The 19,462-nt window shown below is 47.9% G+C and overlaps 1 protein-coding gene across 4 annotated transcripts in view; it reads left to right on the top strand.

Annotated features, from left to right (window-relative positions):
* Positions 1 to 19,462, top strand: part of limch1a (LIM and calponin homology domains 1a) — an 89,680-nt gene that overhangs the window by 30,608 nt on the left and 39,610 nt on the right. For all 4 annotated transcript variants that reach the window (XM_029258858.1, XM_029258857.1, XM_029258856.1 and 1 more), the window contains exons 2-3: positions 7,228 to 7,298; positions 12,502 to 12,571. In XM_029258858.1, the coding sequence (XP_029114691.1) occupies positions 7,228 to 7,298; positions 12,502 to 12,571 (141 nt within the window). The remainder of the gene's footprint in view (positions 1 to 7,227; positions 7,299 to 12,501; positions 12,572 to 19,462) is intronic.

The raw sequence follows: 19,462 nt of genomic DNA, 5'->3' as shown, positions 1-19,462 counted from the left end.
GGAGGGGGATGGGACACACCCAGGACAGGATGCCAGTCCATCACAAGGCACCCCAAGCAGGGGTCAAACCCCAGACCCACCAGAGAGCGGGACCCGGCCAAACGCGCTGCGCCACCGCACCCTGCCGACTTGGAGACACTCATTATGATTTGAGCGTAATTGTCTGTGACACACTGACAGAGCAAGACTGTAAAGTGTGGGATGTGTGACATGTTATTATTTAACTGTGGGGTTAGGGTTACACACAGAAGGTCCCTGAAGACTGTTTGCACAGCGAGGTGTTTGAAACCACGGAGACCAGATGGTTGTGCACCCCGTGCCACACTCATTGTCACTCAGACAACAATGACCGTTTCATTGAGCTGGTGGTCAGGGTCACGGTCACTGAACAATAAAGGGTTTCATCTTTAAACAATTCAGTCTGTTTGTCCTCCACAAAGAAGAATCAGGGCCTTGGGGGGGGCTTCTTGAGAAAACAAGGGGATGTATGATGTTTGCTTTGGTATGTTCAGCCACCTCAACGTCAAATTACACGTTTTAAGATTATTATTAAAGTATTTAGCTGGCACTTTTCTCCAAAGCAAGTTACAGTTTTAAATTACTGCTTATAGTTTCTGAGCTTTTTCTGGAGCAATTCAGGGTTTGTACCTTAGTCATGGGTACTACAGCAGGAGGTGGGATTCAAACCTCTGTCCTTCAAGTCAAATGCAGCAGCTCTTGACCAGTACGCTCCTTGCTGCCCCTATTTCGTTACTTTCTTGTGTGCTTCCAGGACTCTACAGAACCACTACGGTAGTAGGGTTGGAATATGTTGGAGCTGTGTGGAGTTTGCATGTTCTTCCTGTGTCTTTGTGGGTTTCCTCTAGGTGCTCTGGTTTCCTCCCACACTCCAAAGACATGCTGTTTAGGTTCACCCATAGTGTGTGAGTGACAGAGAGTGTGTGTTTCACTGATGTGTGGATGAGTGACCCAGTGTGAGTAGTGTATCTAGCAGTGTAAGTCACCGCGGTGAATAAAGTGCGTGGGCTGATAACACTACATAGAGTTCATTGGAAGTCGCTTTGGAGAAAAGTGTCTGCTAAATGAAGTAAACTAAACGTAACAAACGTTGGAATAACAGTTGTAAAACTCAATATGGGTCTGTGCCCCTTTGTTTAAGAATAACTTTGTTTTGGAAAATAAATTTGAAATCTGCCATAGGACCCAAGGGTTGAACCACTTAGGTAAGGAAGCGCTTGGCCACTCTTACAGAAGTAGCTCCTGCTTGTTGAGGTATGTACGGTGTCTTAGACAGTCCTTGTCCTTGTCCCCTGTGTTTACTAGCTAAAGTTGACCAGTTATGGGATTTGCACCCGAATCCTGCGTAGTTCCTTCTTGACACACCATGCGGTCAGGGTCATGGTCACTGAACGCGGTCACTGCTCATTTTTATTTCTTCTACACCTTTATTTGTTGGGTTGTTTAACCCAAGTGCCGTACCCCCCGGGAGGCTGCGGCTCATCATATTTCGAAGGAGACAAACACTTGGCAGGAGGCTGCGGCTCCGCCTGCCCTTTGGCTGAACTCCGGAGCGAACGTCGCGGATTTACGGTGCTGTGGAACGTGGCTTCTTGCAAGCGGTCACGTCACACACAACCTGTCACTCGTGCCTGTTACATGTATCCGTTGATCTGACGCATTCCTCCGAAGCGACTTCTGATGTTCAGCAGCTTACCTTGATTTACCTCTTTGTACAGCTGGGTAATTCTTGCTGGAACTCTTAGGGTAAGAACCTGGTGCTGATGTGTGGATGTATGTTTTTCGGGAAAGGACTGGCTATCCACAGTGGTCAGTGGCGACTCTTGGAAAGGGTTTCGTTCTGGCCTTCTGCCGGCACGTCGGAAGAACAGCTCATGAAAAAAGTGCTTAATTTTTCTTGAACTGTGCGAACTCTGCTATGATTATTACCGATATTGCAGCTGGAAAGATTTCATTAAGAAAATTATGAAACCAGATCCGCTATAATACCATGTTAATATATTGGTAATTATACGTTCCTTTGTCATCCCTTTAATCTGAAATGAAGATTATATATCTGGCTCGTTGTGGTAATTTCAGTTACCTCACTGCGGTAATTTAAGTTAAATTCCTTCCAGTAGTGGTATGGTGGTGCAGCCAATAACACCGGAGTCTCAAGAGTGTTCAGGTGTAGGTTCAAATGTGGCTCTAGGTATGGGTGGACCGGTGCCATGGTAATTACTTCTGTACCTTCACTTCCCATGAAAACCATGCATGTCCAATTTGGCTCGACCCTCATGGGAGTTGAACCGACCCCCTTCGGGTTTCTAGTCCTCAATCGCTGCGCTGCGCGCTTTCTATTCAGGTTCACTGTTGGAATTAATATTTGTGTAGCGCAGGCTTGCGGTTTTAATGAGTGTGGAGTCTTGTTTAATGGGTCTTCTTGTTTTTCAGAAATGGAAAAGCTTGTTTTTTTGCTTCATTATCCATTAGATGCTGATAGTTGTTTTTTTGTGTGAAAAAAAAAAAAAAAAAAAGAAAATTCCAGCAGCAGAAACAATAAACTTGGCTGTGGGTCCATGAGAACAGTGCCTGCTATCTTGTACACGGCCCATTGGGAAGGAATGCTGGCCTTTGTTGTTGTTTAGAGACAATGAGGCTTCAAAGCGGACAATGACCAGGCCGAATTCCGCGGAAATGACAAAGGGGAACAAATCCCGGGGTTCGAGTGCCTCGCCTCGGACGACCCCTCGCTGCGCCGCTCGCTAAACTCTCTGGATGAGGAGCCACGACAGGAGCTTGGCCTCGGATAACGGAGGGCTCCCGTGCGGACGTCGCCTGACGCGGCGCGTCTCGGGTCCGTTTACCCGGCGCGGGCTCAGACCCCGGTTTCGGCCCCCGCTCAACCCAGAAGGAGCCCCTGTTCCTACCCGGTGCCAGATGGAGCGTTAGGCCCCTGATGCGCAGGCTCGGCCAAGTGCACCCCCCCGGCCCCCTAAGACACGGCCGCTTCACAGCGGTCCCGTGCCAGAGCACGGCCTCACAATGAGGAGACATGAAAAGGTCACATTCTGAGCCCCCACCTGGGAGCCCCCAGCCCGAGAATGCCCCTGCCATTACCCATGCTGCTCGGTTCCAAGGAGCCCATTAAAAGCCAATCAGTGAATAGTGCTTTTCCATCCTTTACTCTGAAGGGCTTGTTCCCCCTCAAAGGGCAGCATGGGTAAGTGATCCCTTATCGTGATGCGAGAGACGCTCTAGGCTGCAGGGGTCTGCGGACCTGCCAAACTCGACGCGGTGGGAAATTAAGTGGCGTGAGAAGGCGTTATCCGTGGCCAAGTGCTCTCCTGAATGATGCTGCACAAGTGGAACCCTGAAACTGGAAAACGGTGCTTTCAGAGGCACGGGACTGCTGGGAAAATCCTTCCCACCCCCCTTTAAATCAATACATAGGCGGTCGAACCCATGTCCTCTCACTCCGCCCAGGTGAAATGAGACGACGGCGCTGTTCCCCGCGTCACCGTGCTGCCCGTGAATTATGACGCCGTGCAAATGTGGCCGTTAATCTGCAGCGGTTTCTTTGTGAAGTTTCAGAGCTGCTCCGCAGGCGCTGGGGTTCATGGCAGCGGTGCCCTCAGAAGCATCGCTCGTCGGCTCGGCTTCCCGCAGCAGGTCTGGAGGACAAGGGCGGTCACGCCGGGCAGCCCCGAACCGACTGATTCACTACACCGTGTGTCGCAGGCATCCTGCACCCATTTGATCTGTGCGTGTGTAATAGTTCACACGCGGGATCTACCGCATTCAGCTGTGTCCGCTGTTTAAGTAACACGGAATAAAGAGTCGTCTTAACAGAGAATGTGCAGCTTATTAAACCTACCCCACTGTCTTGTTATTTTTCATTTTGCTGTAGAGAAGAATTTCCGGAACTGCGAGGCTGCCAAGACCTCTAAAAACAATACCTTGTTATGTCTCTGTGTGACAACATTGGTGGTTATTTTAGAGCTTATTATTTGGGGTACTTGGCAGTGGCCGGGGGGGGTGTTAGTGTGCAAAAACTGGAAAACACCCAGGCCTTATTATAAGGGACCCTGTGCGTGGCTCCATGAGGTCGGTGCCTCTGCGAGGAGGATGAGATGCCCACTCCCATGGCCTGTGCCTATGGATCTAACTGAGAGATGAGCTCCAGCACGCAAGGCATCCCGCAGTTTGACGTCATGTTCAAGAATAAAAAAGATCAAATGGGCTTGCAGGAAGTTTCCCATCTGCTCTCCAGTCCCATAAGGGCTGGACACCGAGGGAAGGTCGCACTGGCTGTAGTACTTTGCAGTACTTGCTAAGGTGATGTAAAGGAAGAGCTCGTAGGATCAGGCTAAAGTGCTGACGCATCTTACTTTGCCCGCCTTAGAAGGCATTCTTGTTTGTATTGATGTGTTTTCTTTTCTTTTAATTTTTTTTTTCGCGAGGGAAAGTCAAAGTGATGCTGTCCTTAAAATGACAGTGGTTTTTTGACTCCCCGGGGCAGATTAAGTGAAAATGTCTATCTGCCCACCCCGTTCTGACAAGCCAAGTGCTAACATCTGGCCTGCTGTGTCTGTTGGTGGAAACCAGATGAGCCGAGGGCTGAGATCACTGCCGTCAGCAGCTGCAAATTAAGAGATGGCCAGGACTGAACGCAATTCTAGCTTTGGGTTTGAGAAATTGTGATTATATGCTCAGAGTTTTTATAGAGACCCACTCTGGAACTACACAGAGGTGCATTTTTCAGCAGGGGTTTTAATTGTGTGTGATGGACTGGCACCCCATCCAGGGTGTGCCCTGACTTTGCAAGCACCTTGTGACTCCAGGATAGGCTCTGGACCACTGCTGCGCTGCCTGGGGTAGTGCGTGATAGTGTCTGATCATGTGGTGCTTATGGGGGGGGACAGAAGACAGTGTGTGAAAGTGGCAGCAGTATACACACACACCTGTCACATAGGGGAGAGGAGTTACTGCACTTGCCCACACACACACACACATACACACACACACACACACAAAATTAATACAGAGTATTACCCCACTATATATCATAATAATTACACTATTGTCTGTTGTTAAAGGGGGCGCGGTGGTGCAGTGAGTTGGACCGGGTCCTGCTCTCCGGTGGGTCTAGGGTTCAAGTCCTGCTTGGGGTGCCTTACGATGGACTGGCATCCCGTCCTGGGTGTGTCCCCTCCCCCTCCGGCCTTACGCCCTGAGTTGCCGGGTTGGGCTCCGGCTCCCCGCGACCTGTCTGGGACAAGCGGTTCAGAAAATGTTTGTGTGTGTGTGTCCGTTGTTATGGACACAAATTCAGGTATTAATTTGTTCTGTTTGGATTTTTTTAATCATCTTACTTTTTATTATTAGAAAATATTGTCAATTCAGTTGTGATACCAAAACTTTGGAAATGCGTGTACAACTTGTGACTCCAGTTAAACACACTAGATTGAATTGAAATTGAATAGTGTGTGAGTGACTTATTGAGCGTATTAATGATTTTCTGCTATATTCCCGAATATGCTAATTTCTCACCTGGGGAGTGTTTTAAAATAATCCCAGTCCATCCATCAGGCGGTATGAACTGGGACACAGCACCTGGCAGCAACGCCTCATGTGTTCCACTTGCCCCAGACCTGCCTCCTCACCTCCCCCATCCTACAGGCAGTACCATGTCACCTCAAGTGAGCTACGGCAGACCCGTCCCCGCGGCCCCTCCTCGGAAAAATAGCGAGATAACTGAATGTGCGCCAGGCAGCCGATTGTTGCAGATCCCGCGCATTCGCAGCTGTGCAAACAAGCTTTATGGAACGTGGGGGGAATTTAATCCCTTAATTGTTTCTACTGCCAAAGCCGAGTCAAAATGTTAACTTGTAATGGGTGTTTGTCTTTCGCTACAGACATAAATCTATTGAAAATAAGTCCTGCTTGCGGTCATTTCTTTGAATTCGGGGCATGGGCCTTGTGTTGGAGACCCTCCTCGCTGTGTATGTGGTGTCCGTGACACACAGCAGCGCTGAGGTGTTGAAGAGGCCAAAAAAAAAAATGTGCCGAGAAAGAGTTCTGCACCTTCGGCATTCCTCTCGGTGTGTTGTTGGGTGTTGTGGTTACCGATGGAGGCGCAGGCTCTACACCCCCACTCCTCCTTAGAACCCATTCTCAGTGGGCTTGCTCTTGCTGTTCCCTGTCGAACATCATTTAATGGCAGTGTAGACCATCCTTTCTGCTTCATCAGTCTCCTAACAGCTTGATGGTGCCCGACAAGCTTCCTTTTATTTCTTTTTCGTGCAATTTGGCCCGTAAGTTTAGTTGGAAAGCCTGAAATTGATCATGACATTGATTTACAGTGAGTCGCTCAGCTTGCGTTCGACGAAGGGCAGCATTGCTCTACCTTCTTGGAGCGGCGTTTATTTACCAAGTTGCGGTAGCACTCCCTCACTATCCACCACAAAGAAGCAATGGTTCTGATAACCTGGCCTCTTGGAAAGAAGACAGCATCAAGTCTTTGCGTAGGAGGCCCTTTGGCTCATCATATTTCTTAAGGAGGGAGTCTGCATGTTGTCTGCTGTGTTCAGAACCGTACAGATATGGATGTGGCCAAAAAGGAGCTAAATGGAGTTAATGCAGATCTCTGACGATGACTGCTGACAGGCTCCAATGATGGATCGGAACCAGAGCAGCTGTAAGGCTGGGAGACGCATTATCTCGTCTTGGGGAAAGACGGTTGGAACACGGACACCTTCGTAGCGGAGGTTGTGTGAGGACTTGTCAGTGGGTGGACACTGGCACTGCTGTTTTAAACTGGGTTATTAGTTTTTAACCAGAATTCTTTCCTTCCCTCTGAGATGTTGGTATCCACATTTTTGGTTCTTCACAGTTTGGTCACAGCTGAATGTATGAACTCCAACAGGACCCAACCGCATAGATGTTTCTCTGTTCGTTGCGTAGCTGTTCTTTCTGAAGCTGGAGCACGATAAACATGAGGTCGAAGTATGGTGTGGTTTACTAAATACCAAAATCACACACACACACACACACACACACACATATACACACACAGGGTAGAGTTTATTACAATGTGTTCTTCAATTCTTTCTCCTTTTTGTCCAATTTAAGGTGCCAATGAATACTGGTAAGTGGTTTCACGTTCGATTTCATAGTTCCAACTGCGGTTCTCTGGCATTCATGAGTGTTTCTCTGCTTTGCTCGCAGGCGGTGACGGGCCGACGCTTCGGGGACAAGGACTTCCGCGGTGGCCTGGAGAATGGGATCCTGCTGTGCGAGTGAGTGTGTTTCCTCCATTAGGATGTGTGCTGATAGAAGCCAAATCGCAGCAAACAGATGTTCAGCCTCCTGTCCTGAAAAGTGGCTGCAGGTTGTGCAGTGCTCAACAAAGTTGACCGGAGACCAGGGTATTGCAGGGTCGGATCCTGGTTTGAATCTTGCCGTCTCCTTGAACGGGGTGCTTCGCTGATGGGGATTCATCCAAGAACTGACCCCAAGTGAAGGTTCCTCCTTAAAGCCCCTCTGTCTGAAATTGCTGCAGTACCCATGAGCAAGGTACTTACCTTAAAATACCCCGGTGTGGAAATCTGTCCAACATTTCAAGTCTTTTAAATAAAAAGTGTCCATCAAATCAATAAAGTAATAATCATAATGGATAGAGTAGACTCCATAAATGGCGTGTGCTGAGCTGTGCATGTGTGTGGGCACCGCTGCCCTGGGGATTAACAGCCTTTGCAATTGCACCATTAATTATCTTGTTCAGCTTTGAATGAAGCGTTTTATTTACTGTAAGAAAGGTGGAGGTGGGGGTGATGTAATGAAATCGCCACTCAGTGGAAGCAGATGTAAAGACGTATGGAACCAGAACTGGAACTCCTCGACGGCTGGTAATTCCGAAACAATGGACGTCTTTATCATCTCCATCTGCCTGGGTCAGTGAGGTTCTGCTGTAAATCGTCGTCCTCGGAGCTCAGCCCCTCCAGTCTCTACAGGCCGCGCACCACCGAAGGGAGACTTAATCACTCATGGACGATTTGTGGTAAATTATATAAACTGTAGCGTTATTCCTAAGACTGCAGGAGAATGGCCCTCATTGTGCTGCACTGGAGTATCCCTTATAGGGGCTATCCAGTGTCACCCTTCATGGAAGAGCCTGCTTTGGGGAGAATTGGTTCTCCATATACAATATTAGCGAGGCTTTGCATTAATTTCCTCACTTGCGGCTTTCTTTCATTTCCCGAAGTGAGCGGCTGCAAGCTGAGGAGGCCTTGGCTGCGTGGGGATGCCGGGAATGTGTCCCATCTGTTAGCCATTACAAGTGCAGTCTTAAGCAAAGCATTTTTTATTTTCGGAGTAACAAACAGGACCAGCCATTGGCCCAGGGATGGACCCCCGGAGCCAGCGAGGCTGCGTGGGTCTCTGCGGACTTTCCCGACGCTCGCGGTTTAGTCGAGCCGGATGAGACCGAGAGGGCTTTTGGGGCTTCAAGGCTGGAGGTGTCTCCATGGTGTAAATACTTCATTGCTTATGGTGCTGGAAAGGCCAGCCAGTGCTGTGAAGCTTTTCAGCACTGAGAATATATGTCTGCGTACTTTCATTTACATTTACGTTTATTCGTTGAGCTGACGCTTTTCTCCAAAAGACTTAGTGTTAAGCAAATAACTTGTATTTGGAATAACTTGTATTTGTTAAGGAAATATCGTGTGTGTGTGTGTGTGTGTGTGTGTGTGTGTGTGTGTGTGTGTGTGTGTGTGTGTGTGTGCGTACGTGTGTGTATCTTTACCCGCACGAGTGTTTTTGCATAGGCGTACTTGTGGCTTCTAAAGTGCTAAACAAAATGAATTGTTTGTCAACTCAAAGAGCAGGTGTATCAGACTCAGTCAGCGGCAGGTTGGCCTGTACACTGGTTATTGCATCAGCCACTTCACTTAATTGCAGCGTTGACACAATCGCCTCATCGCATCATTGCTGGATGAATTACTAAGAAATCAAAATCCGCAATGCAGGAATATTTCTGGATATCTGCACATTTGGGATGAAATAAGTATTTATGTGGCTTTATAATGGACTAATTGGATCATTCAAGGCACACAAATTGGCTGCATCAAAAATCCAGAATGTACACATTTTCACTGTGTATGTCTTAATGCTGGGAGAGGGCATCTGTGTGAGTGTGTGTGGGTTAGGGAGTGGGTGTGGGTGTGGAACGGGACGGCGTGGTGATGCAGCGAACATCTCTTGCATCTCACAGCACTTGGATAGCGCAACCGGACATGGGTTCTACACGGGAGTCATTGTTCGTTGCTTTGGAGGAAAGCATCTGCTAAGTGAATAAATGTAAATGTGTCCGTCGGCGTCTCAGCTGTCGAGCAGCACTTTGTTCGATTGGCTCTCGAGGGGCAACACCCCCGTCTCCCTGCTCCATCGCGCAGCGGAGGTGGACGAGGGCAGATGTCCAGCAGCCTTGCCCTTCAACACTCAGCATCCAGCCCCTCAGCCTCATGGTGCTCATTACTGTAGCCATTCTCCCACGTTCAGCACAAAGTAAAACTATTTATTAATACCACATTATGAGAGTATAAATGCATTTAGCTAAATGGGCAAAAGCGGTGTAATGTGGTTACTGGCTCAAGCGGAGCTGCTGATTGGTTGAGTACTTTCTACTTTTTGTTAACAGTTTTTTTCAATCCACCCCCCCTCATTTTTCCATCATTTTTTCCAAGATTTTTTGCAGCACTTTTCAAGTCAAACTAAATGAGAGGTCTGAGGGCTGTTATAATGTTTCTCATGCTCGTCTGTTTTTTACGTTTTCTGACATACGCTGTATGGCGAAAAAGGTCGAATCGCAAAAACACAAAGCAGAAAGGCATAAAAGGGTCCTACGTCGGTGTAAATGGTCAGTTAAGTGCCTGTGTGTTAGTGGCGGATTAGGCGGAATACAGTCTTCAAGGCGGGGAGTGTGTTATTAAGAATGACCCCACACACAAATAGACGGTCTTGTTGCTTAGGGTTAGAGTTCGAGGTCAGAGTTCAGTGCAGTGGATCTGGCATTTTAAGTCACCTTGGATAAAGTGAAATTATTATCTACCAAGTAAAACACCAAAATGACTGAACTTTCAGACATCAGCACTACGTATCTAAGCAACATCGACAACCACTTGGCCCGAGCAGGGTCGTGGCGAGCCGGAGCCTCACCCAGCAACACAGGGAGCAAGGCCAAAGGGGAGGGGACACACCTTAAACAGGACACCAGCCTACCACAAGGCACCTCAACCAGGGCTCGAACCCCCGACCCACCACACAGGAGGCACTGGTCAAACCTGCCGTACCATCGCATTATGTAACTCCAGATAAACAAAATATTACATTTACATTTTGTTCATTTTCAGATGATTTTCTCTAAAGCGACGTGCATCTCGGAAAACAATACAACGGTGCGCTACACCACCAGAAGGAGGCATGTGGATACATACATGTGATTCCTGTGTACAGTCAATTACACGATTTAACAAAGCAAAGCAAAATATGGCCAGGGAACAGTCATGAGCAACAAGCACTGAAATAAATATTTACTATAGCTGGAACTGAACCTCGTTACCAGTTCAGTCCGCTGTACCTTTATGGGTCGCACTGGGACTTACTTTTTGCGTTCATGAGGGCAAATACATGAACTTGATACTCAGTCATTCATACACAACAATAGCCTAAAAACTACCTGTCCTTGCATCTTTCCACAGTTACCCTTGTCACCGGTAAATGTAATGTGCTCTTGTGTGTTATTGTTCTGGTGCTGGGCAGTTCCACACACGGGGATCAGTATCAGGCTACTGTTATACCGGTGTGTTCTGTGCTTTCGCGTTGAACAATAGTGTGTTAGAGGTGCCCAGCCTGTGCCCTTGGTCCCGTTCCATGTGCTCTGTTGCTCTGCGTTCAGTAGATAGCATCCCAGGTTAGTACCAGTGTTTTGAACTGCATCATGTAGTTGTGGATCCAGGCCAGAAGGAGGTCAGTGAAGGGATGGGTTCACATCCTGTAGCTTTTTTTTTTGCAACATTTTGGCCCTGGGTCCCAGCCCAGGCCCTGGCCAGCAGATCCCCAGACTTACCTGTACAACTCTGCCTGACTCATGGCACCTGGTTGCGATTGACCTGTAGTAGATGGCAGCAGGTGTGGGTCACCGGTGACCAGGCCACTGTTCAGCTTCTTGTCTATAGTATGAGCCGCAGTCCAACGGGGGCTGTCAGAAACAGGTCAGCAGCCCCTGAGGTTTGGCGCGGCGCGGGCACCAGCAAGATGCTTACCTCTGGATTCTGACCCTCCTCTGCCTCTTACACTCCTTTTCACACGTTTGCGGTGTCGTCCGACCTAAAAGGGCGGTTCACTTCCTCCGCTTCCTTTGGGCTTTTATCTGACGGTGGGAGCAGTGAAACAAAGTGCCCCACCTCCCGTTTCCCGCAACGCTCAAGATGAATGAGTGGGCAATGGTTCCGGAACGTTAATATGAAGCGCATGTATCAACCTGGCATATTTAGAGCCCCTAATGTTGGCAGGCACACGCACATTGCCGAGGCCCGGGGACCAGTATGTCTGTTTCCTGCCTCTAGCTTCAAATACAAATGAGTGGCGGGGGAGTAAAAGCCATCCTTCCTTTTGTCCTTTAGTGGACTGTACATTTGACATGTGCTGTAAGTGCTGTTTCTTGTTTAAAACTGAGGGCACAGTGAGTGTGTGGGTGAGCACCCCAGGCTTGGTTCTCCAAGCTGATGTCACCCAACATCCAGCCATCGCTCCCTTTGAACTCGAGTCCAATCCTGTCATCAGTAGACAGTGATCCTTCCCTCGTGTCTTTTTCCCACGGGTGTCCCATCGCTCCTCCGGACGCAGCTCGTCAAGGGATCCTGGCAGAGTTACATCAACCTAGCCTCTTATCTCCCATGGTTTAGACGTGAGAAACGCAGAGATGTGGTACTTTCGAAGGCGTGGCCTTGCCCCTGTCCTGCCCCAGGTCTCCTTGGTTTCCTATCAGGAAATGCTTCTCTCCGGAAGGCCGTCTTCAGATCTCTTTGTCGTCAATCTTAACTCTGCATGGTTAACACTGGAGGTCATGTAGCGGTTAGGGTTGCTGTCTTGCAATCGGACACAGGTTCAAATGCCATCTCCTGCTGAAGAACCCGTGAGTCAGTAAAAATGGCCTAACTGTATAAATGGGGAAGTCCTTGTAGGTCTCTTTGGAGAGAATCGTCTGCCAAGTTAATATGTGAACCATAATGTGAATTTCGTTTCCGCAGTGTCCTGGTTATAAAGTTGTTTGTTAATCTGGCTAAATTAATTTGAACTGTTCTTTTAATTCTGTGAGGTCCACAAAAGGTGACGTTCCTTCTTGAAGAAGGGAATGATTTAACCAGCTGATCTGTGCAGATGTGCTGACCAGGTGCCCACTGTTGCAGTGATGTGATCGTAGCTCTGCTCTTTTCAACACAGACTGCTGAGTTCCATCAAGCCGGGACTGGTGAAGAAGATCAACAGGCTTCCCACACCCATAGCCGGCCTGGTAAGTAGTGATTCTCACCGTTCTTTCCCATCCTTCCTCTGTGTCATGTCTGCTATTTCGCTGATCTCAAGCTCATACTCATACCCATGTTCCTTTGCATTTTATCAAGCTCTCTGTCAGTTTGAATGTCTGGGAACAAGCCTGGGTTTCAGCTCTTATAAAGCTTGGCAGGGTTGCTCCTCAGCTCGTATGTCCCAAAACACAAAGCGATCTAAGGCAGGCTTTCAATCCCGGCTACCGCTCTATTTTAAACTCCTGTGAGGGTCTCTGACTCTCGTGGTGCCATGTCTGTTTCTTCTAACAATGGATGCTAACTAACCTGCACGTGGCCAGTCCTGCCCTCGTGCGCCGCCCTGTAGATGGCCAGTGTTGGATTTCTCGTGCTGGGGCTCCTGGACCTCTGATCTGCTGTGTTCCTGACACACCCGTTCGGACAGGCAGCCCAAACCCAGAGCTGCAGATGAGAAGAATAGTGGTTCCTCTGTCCTGGTGAACAGGATCGGCTTGATCCGCTGCGTAGGTCTCTCCAAGAAGCTTTCTGTGGCTACCTTTCATAATTTGAAAACTGTTTTTTGTGATGGTGAAAATAACTGACCGTGCCTAATTTTTAACTACACTAAGATTCCTGTTTGACCAACAGAACAGATGATGATGATGAGTAATTGCTGGTGAAATCCTTCCTGAATATCCAAGAGGCATATTGTCAAATGAAATGCGGTGTTAAATAATGAAGGTTGTCAGAATGCTCCCAGCAGTTTGTTAGAGCACACGGTGGATCTCATATCAAAGGAACTGAAATAAAAAATGTCCAAGGGGCTTGTTTCTCTCGTGTCTCAGTTACCATTTCCAGACATTCCCTCTTTGGGTCAGGATGTGCAGCTCAACCCAATCCTGTGTCCTTGTCATCTTGCTTCATAATTCATACTACATGTTCTGTTTCGAAACCTCAACGAGGCCATAACCAGAGTTGGGTCATCTCTGGAGAATCGCTGAAAGAAGCTGAAAAGTAGTGGCTCTGAAGGCTTCTCGGCCACTTTGAGGAAACTCTCGGGCGTGCTGCACCTGCCGTTAGCGTTGGGGTCGGCAGCAGACTCACTTGGAGAAGATCTCCATCTGACCTCATCAGCTTTTCCTTGTTTTTCTGTCCATCTCTGTTTTCATCCTTCCTTCTGTTTCCCAAGGACGTCCCATAGCTGGTATTTGTTCTTCATTATAGTTCAGCTCCTCCTTTCATCCTGCCTGGAGCACTTTCAGCTGTGGCAGTGGTTTGCATCTCCAACCTCATGGTCTTCAAAACAGAGAAACTTGTCTCTGGTAACCATTCCTTTTTACCAAAGCAATAACAGAGCAGAGCAGCAAACTACTGTCATTCTGCAGAACCCCAAGATGTGCACCAAAAGGGGACTGCGTACGTCCCGTTGTTTTCAGAAGTCCTGCACAGAATCCTGCTTTGATGGCTCCACAGACATCTCATTTAGTGTGTTAAACCTGCCTCAAGCATCAAATCAGTCATTCTGACTGTAATGGAGGATGGTGCAGTTTTATTTCTTGCCCTTCACCGTCATGGATTCAACAGAAGGTACAGAAAAAGAAGTATTCACCCCCTGTGGATTTTTTTGTTTGATTGTTTTAAGACATTGAATCACAACGGCTTTTTGATACTGATCAACAGAAGAACATTCTGGCCTGGTGCTCGGGGCCGTGTCCAAGTCCAGTGCAGCCGCGGTGTCTGGACAGGCCTGCTGCTGTGGTTCCACCTGGTGTTTCCATTAGGGTCCTTCTGCCTGCTGCCTGGTGTGCATGACATCCACAGCTCTCCTGTGAGACCCCCCCGGGGAGCACTTTAGGAGAGCTGGCATTGTTCACGCTTACACTTTGGTCGCCTGTAGAATGCAAGGAAATAGCTGAGGGTGAAAAAATGCACTCGTTGTTTTCTGCCTTCTCATGGCTCCTCTGCGCTTGGTATGTGGGAGCTGGAGGGTGACTGAGAGGCCAGCGAAGATGCGAGGGGGAGTACATCAGCCCCAGCAGAGGATTCAGATGCACTTTTTATAGGCATAATACATTTTGGTATATCACTGAAATACGTCTGTTATGTGACGTATATTTGGACTCCTGGCTTTTCCATGGTATTGGGGGGGTTTTGAAGTGCATGTGGTAATGCTGATGGACAAGGTGCTGAATTCTCTGAGTGTGCCGTGAGAGGAAGATACACGGAGACGTGAGAGAAGGTCCTCAGCGAGACAGCCCAAAGGGGAAGTTTGTCTTGGCTGGATTGGACACGGCAGTCTGGATCGCGGGAGGCTCAGATCCTTCTGAGTTGTACGTCTTCGGTCTTAACAAGGAATGGTAACTGCGTGGTCTTTCTTAACAACAGCTCTCACTTTTTATTGCTTTGTGCTCCAGTAATGGTGCGGTACTTAATCACTGTTCAAATTACACCACTTCCCTCGGTAGCAAATTGTAAAAGTTACACATTACAGGATAGGGGTGGGGTCTTCTTTTCAAAGGAGCAGGTTTGAATCCCACCACCTGCCGTACTACCCTTAACTATGGTACTTCCCCTAAACCGATTACCAAAAAAATTATCCAGTTATATAAATGGGTAAGTCATTAAAAACTAATATTCAATACTAATATGTAGTTTTGTATACAAATCAAACACTGTAAGTTGCTTTGGGAAAAAAAAAAAAAAACAGCTGCATGAATAAATATAGCATAAAATTATTAAATGTTTAATAGGGTCACTTGTGACAATAAAGAAAATTTACATAATGAAGTGTCAAGATTGCTGTTTATACTCTTCTACCTTTAATATTCCTCCATATGTGGCTTATACAGGGAGCATGACACATTTTGGTGGAAGTTAGTCCCCCTTTATTGGCCTTACGGTTTCGGTCGTAAAGCTGCCATCGGTGCAGCTGCTGTGTAACAGAAACCCAGAGCAGTAAAGTGGAGCAGTGAAAATGCCTGGACGTTTCTATGCTGATACACTGCAGGAGGCTGCATGTGGCAACACCTGGCCCGATTCAGGATCCCTCTCGTACTTCGGACTTCGTACTAGGGATCACGCCTCTTCGTCTCATAATGGCTGTGTGTGAGCTGCGTTGATGGGTAAGCCCGCCCTCCTTCGAACCCCCTGCAAACCCCCAGGGGTCTGCGTTTACGTAGGTGAGAAGTGGGTAAACAGCAGCGTTGTTATCTCGGACATCCTAATTAAGCAGCTCCTCCCCCTTTCCTGTTTTGATGAGTGAGGGGGTGCCAGTAGTGGGTCCCGTGGGGGTCCGGGGGGGTGCTTACTAGGTCGAGTTCTAACACGAGAGCCATTGAAGATGCAGTAATACACCATTTTACCTCCTAGAACAAGGCTAGATCTCACATAGTTGTTTGAGAGTGTGTTCATGTGTCTGTTCAGCTCTGCATGTCCTTGCATGGTGTGTGTATGTGTGTGTGTGTGTGTGTGTGAGGATGCGTGTGAGTGCACCTGCACCACTTGCATTTGGTGCCCCGTGTGTCTTTATAAGGCATGGCCCATTGTAGCTGTCCCCGCCCCCCGATGCCCTCTTTGCTCCAGCCAGGCGGATGCTGGACAGACCTTCTCTCTCAGCAGCATGACCTGGAACAGAAGGATCCCTGTCCCTCCCACCCGAGGAACAATGCGAGCCCCGTTCTTCCGACCCAGCGGCCTGGGCTCTGATTTGCTTGGGTTGCTGCGCAACACCACTGTCACAGATATCGTTTGCGTTTGTATTTGCTTCCACATGAGTGACGTGCGTTAGCTGCAAGCGGTGCACTGTAGCGTATGTGGGTCGCATTCATACATTATGAATCCCGGAGCTCTCAGCAGTGCTGCATAGACATCGCCGCCCTACAGGCCGATTCTGGTCACTGCAAGCCTTCACATAAGACCTCTGTGATTTTTTTTTTTTTTTTCTGGAAAAAATAATTCCTCTTTTTTTCACCGGTGTGGACAGTTTATGTCTTGGCCTATGGTCACAGTTCTTTATGTCTTCATTGACAACACCGTCATCCTTTCCCTGATACCTGGAGCTGAACTGTGCGGTAGGGCTGCTCGCTTGTGCTTGTTCCCTGAGCGCCTCCTCACCACAGCCGTCGCGGGCCTCCTGCCTTGCCTCTCGTCTGTGTTTTCCTCCAATTCTGTTTGACAAACTCGGCACTTTTATTTTTGTGAAATGTTTTTCTTGGCATCAAAGGGCACATATTGCTTTTGGGAAGGAAAAAAGAAGGAAGGAATTTGTTTGTTGTTGTTTGGGTTGGGAAGTCAGCGGCTGCTTACGGAGTGAGGTTTTTTCTGTTTTTCTCCAAGTACTATTGTTTTGCTCTCTCTCTTTCTCCCCCTCCCCCCCCCCCCCACTCCATCACACCTCACATCCTGGTCCCTGTCAATAAGGCTACCCCCTGTTCCCTTTAAACACATCCCTAGGACTTCACTCAAACCTCAGGACGTTGAAACCCTTTGAGTCCTACTAGACTTGATAATGAAATATTATGCTGCATTGAATGAATGCAGGGGGGTGCGGTGGCGCAGTGGGTTGGACCGCAGTCCTGCTCTCCGGTGGGTCTGGGGTTCGAGTCCCACTTGGGGTGCCTTGCGGCGGACTGGCGTCCCGTCCTGGGTGTGTCCCCTTCCCCCTCCGGCCTTACGCCCTGTGTTGCCGGGTAGGCTCCGGTTCCCCGTGACCCCGTAAGGGACAAGCGGTTCTGAAAATGTGTGTGTGTGAATGAATGCAATAAAAAACAATGATGTGTTTAGGGTTAGGTAGATATGTGCAGTTTCAACCTAATAAAAAAACATAATAAACCTCACTTTCATGCTCATGACAACTCAGTTTGTCCAACACCTGATCTGTCTTTAAAAGTACGTATGAGAGGTTGCCAGTGTTGACCATGGTGGGCTGCTTTGTTTGCAGGATTTCACATTACCTCAGTATTTTTTCCTCTGATTAGTCCAAGTCAAAGTAACTTAAGTTCCTCTTCCAGTACCGAGGTTATTAGCGGTGGAAAACTGGAGACCCAGAACCCCTTGCAGATCAACCAAACCCAGAACTAGGTCCCCTCTCGTAGGCTCTATTTCATAACTGGCATATTTTTCTCTGAAATCCCTCAATGCCGTCGATTTAAAAAATGATATCCCTTAAAAAAGTGCCGCATTGCTTACATGCACTGGTTGTGGTATGTACTAATTTAAGCACGATTAATTTTCGCAGTTTTGGCAGGGAACGGCACATTTCCTTTATCTGCGGGTCTCTTATTCAAGACAATCCCTTGGTGCTCGTCAGGATTTTTTAAAACAGATACAGCATGTGGAGCGGTGGGCGGAAATGCTTGGGGAATCTGGACATATGCCTGCTGCCCACATTTCGAGCACATTTAACAGAGAGAACGCTACATGCGAACCATGTCTGAGCCCCACGTTGTTTGCTCTCCTCATTCACCCAGAATTGCAGGATTTAAATCGACTTGGAGAAAGGAAAGAAAATCCTTAATTCTGCTCAGCCGAGCTTTCTCGTTCTGGTAAATGATACGCCGCCGAAACAGAAATATCAACAAATCATTGTGCGCCCAGTCCCACAATTTCTACCTCCGCATTTCAGCTGGAGCAGTTCCAGAAGCAAGCCTAGACATTATTTTAGCAAACTGGTGTTTTTAATACTTTTAACCTCCTGAAATTTTATCCGTGGCCTTGTATCAGTTTTTTGCACGCATCTCGTTTAAACTCCTAAAAAATGAAAGGGGTGATTGATGCCCAGTACCGTAAGTAGCTGCTCTTTACCAGTGTAGCGGAGCAGGTCTTAAAACAGTCGCCACTCTAAGACCATATGGAAGTGAGGACTAGTACAAGAGCCATGGGTCAAGAATACGAGGAATATATTTTATGGATGGAGGCGTTTTACAGTTACTTTTGCATTTATTCGTTTAGCAGACACTTCTCCCCAAAGCAGTGTATAATTATTATTAATTAGTATTTAGTCTTTGTTCAGCATGAGCTACAGTGGACACTATATAGACTAAACTAAACCCCCATAGTCAGCGACCCATTTATATATATATATGTGTGTTTTACATATACAGTATGACGATGAAGCACCGCACACCCACTTGCATTTTCACATACGGCAGGAAAGCTAGAGTCACCAATTCACCTGAAACACCTGCTTTTGGGCTGCGGGGGCGGGTGGTAGTGGCATGCCCTGGAGGGAACCCATGGAACACGGGCGGAACGTGTCATTTCCACAGAATTGGTCAGATGTGTTGATGGTGATGTGGCGAAATGTTGCTGATGCCTGGCACATGGGGACAAAGAGCATATACAGTATCTAGCGCTATGTACTGGTAGGTGCAGGGAGCCTGCGGTGGATGGCATCAAAGCTTCCTTGCACTTCCGGAGCTGGTGGTTTAATGTGAAAAGGTGCCTTTTCCCTCATAAGTGACACTTGCGGCCATTGACCACAAACTGGCTGAATCCATCTCATCAGTGGTTGAAATTTCAGTGACAGAGAAAGACTGGAATTGGTCTTGGGAAACAGGTTGGGACAATTTCAGTGCTGACATGTTGCCCAGACCTGGACATTTCTGTTCCATATGGAGGCTCATGGTCGCTGCTAATACTTCTTCAGGGTAACTGAGGAGGCGCCTTGGCTCATCTGGTTTGTCTTATGTTTCAATTCATCGGTTTCAAAACCTTTTTTTTAATCTCTGAATTTCCTCTGACCTTGATGATTTACTATGGTAGGCTTGTTGTAATGCGTCGGCGAGGTTGGCGTAAGACAGCCAAGGGCACTGAAATACTGAGGAGCAATTCGAAAACCGAATTTCTATGAGTTGATCGGAGGATTATGCTTATAAGAACATCGGTGTGTTTGTGTCTAA

Source organism: Scleropages formosus, chromosome 16 (genome assembly GCF_900964775.1).
Source record: "Scleropages formosus chromosome 16, fSclFor1.1, whole genome shotgun sequence".
NCBI lineage: Eukaryota > Metazoa > Chordata > Actinopteri > Osteoglossiformes > Osteoglossidae > Scleropages > Scleropages formosus.
This window is presented reverse-complemented; position numbering and strand designations above follow the sequence as displayed.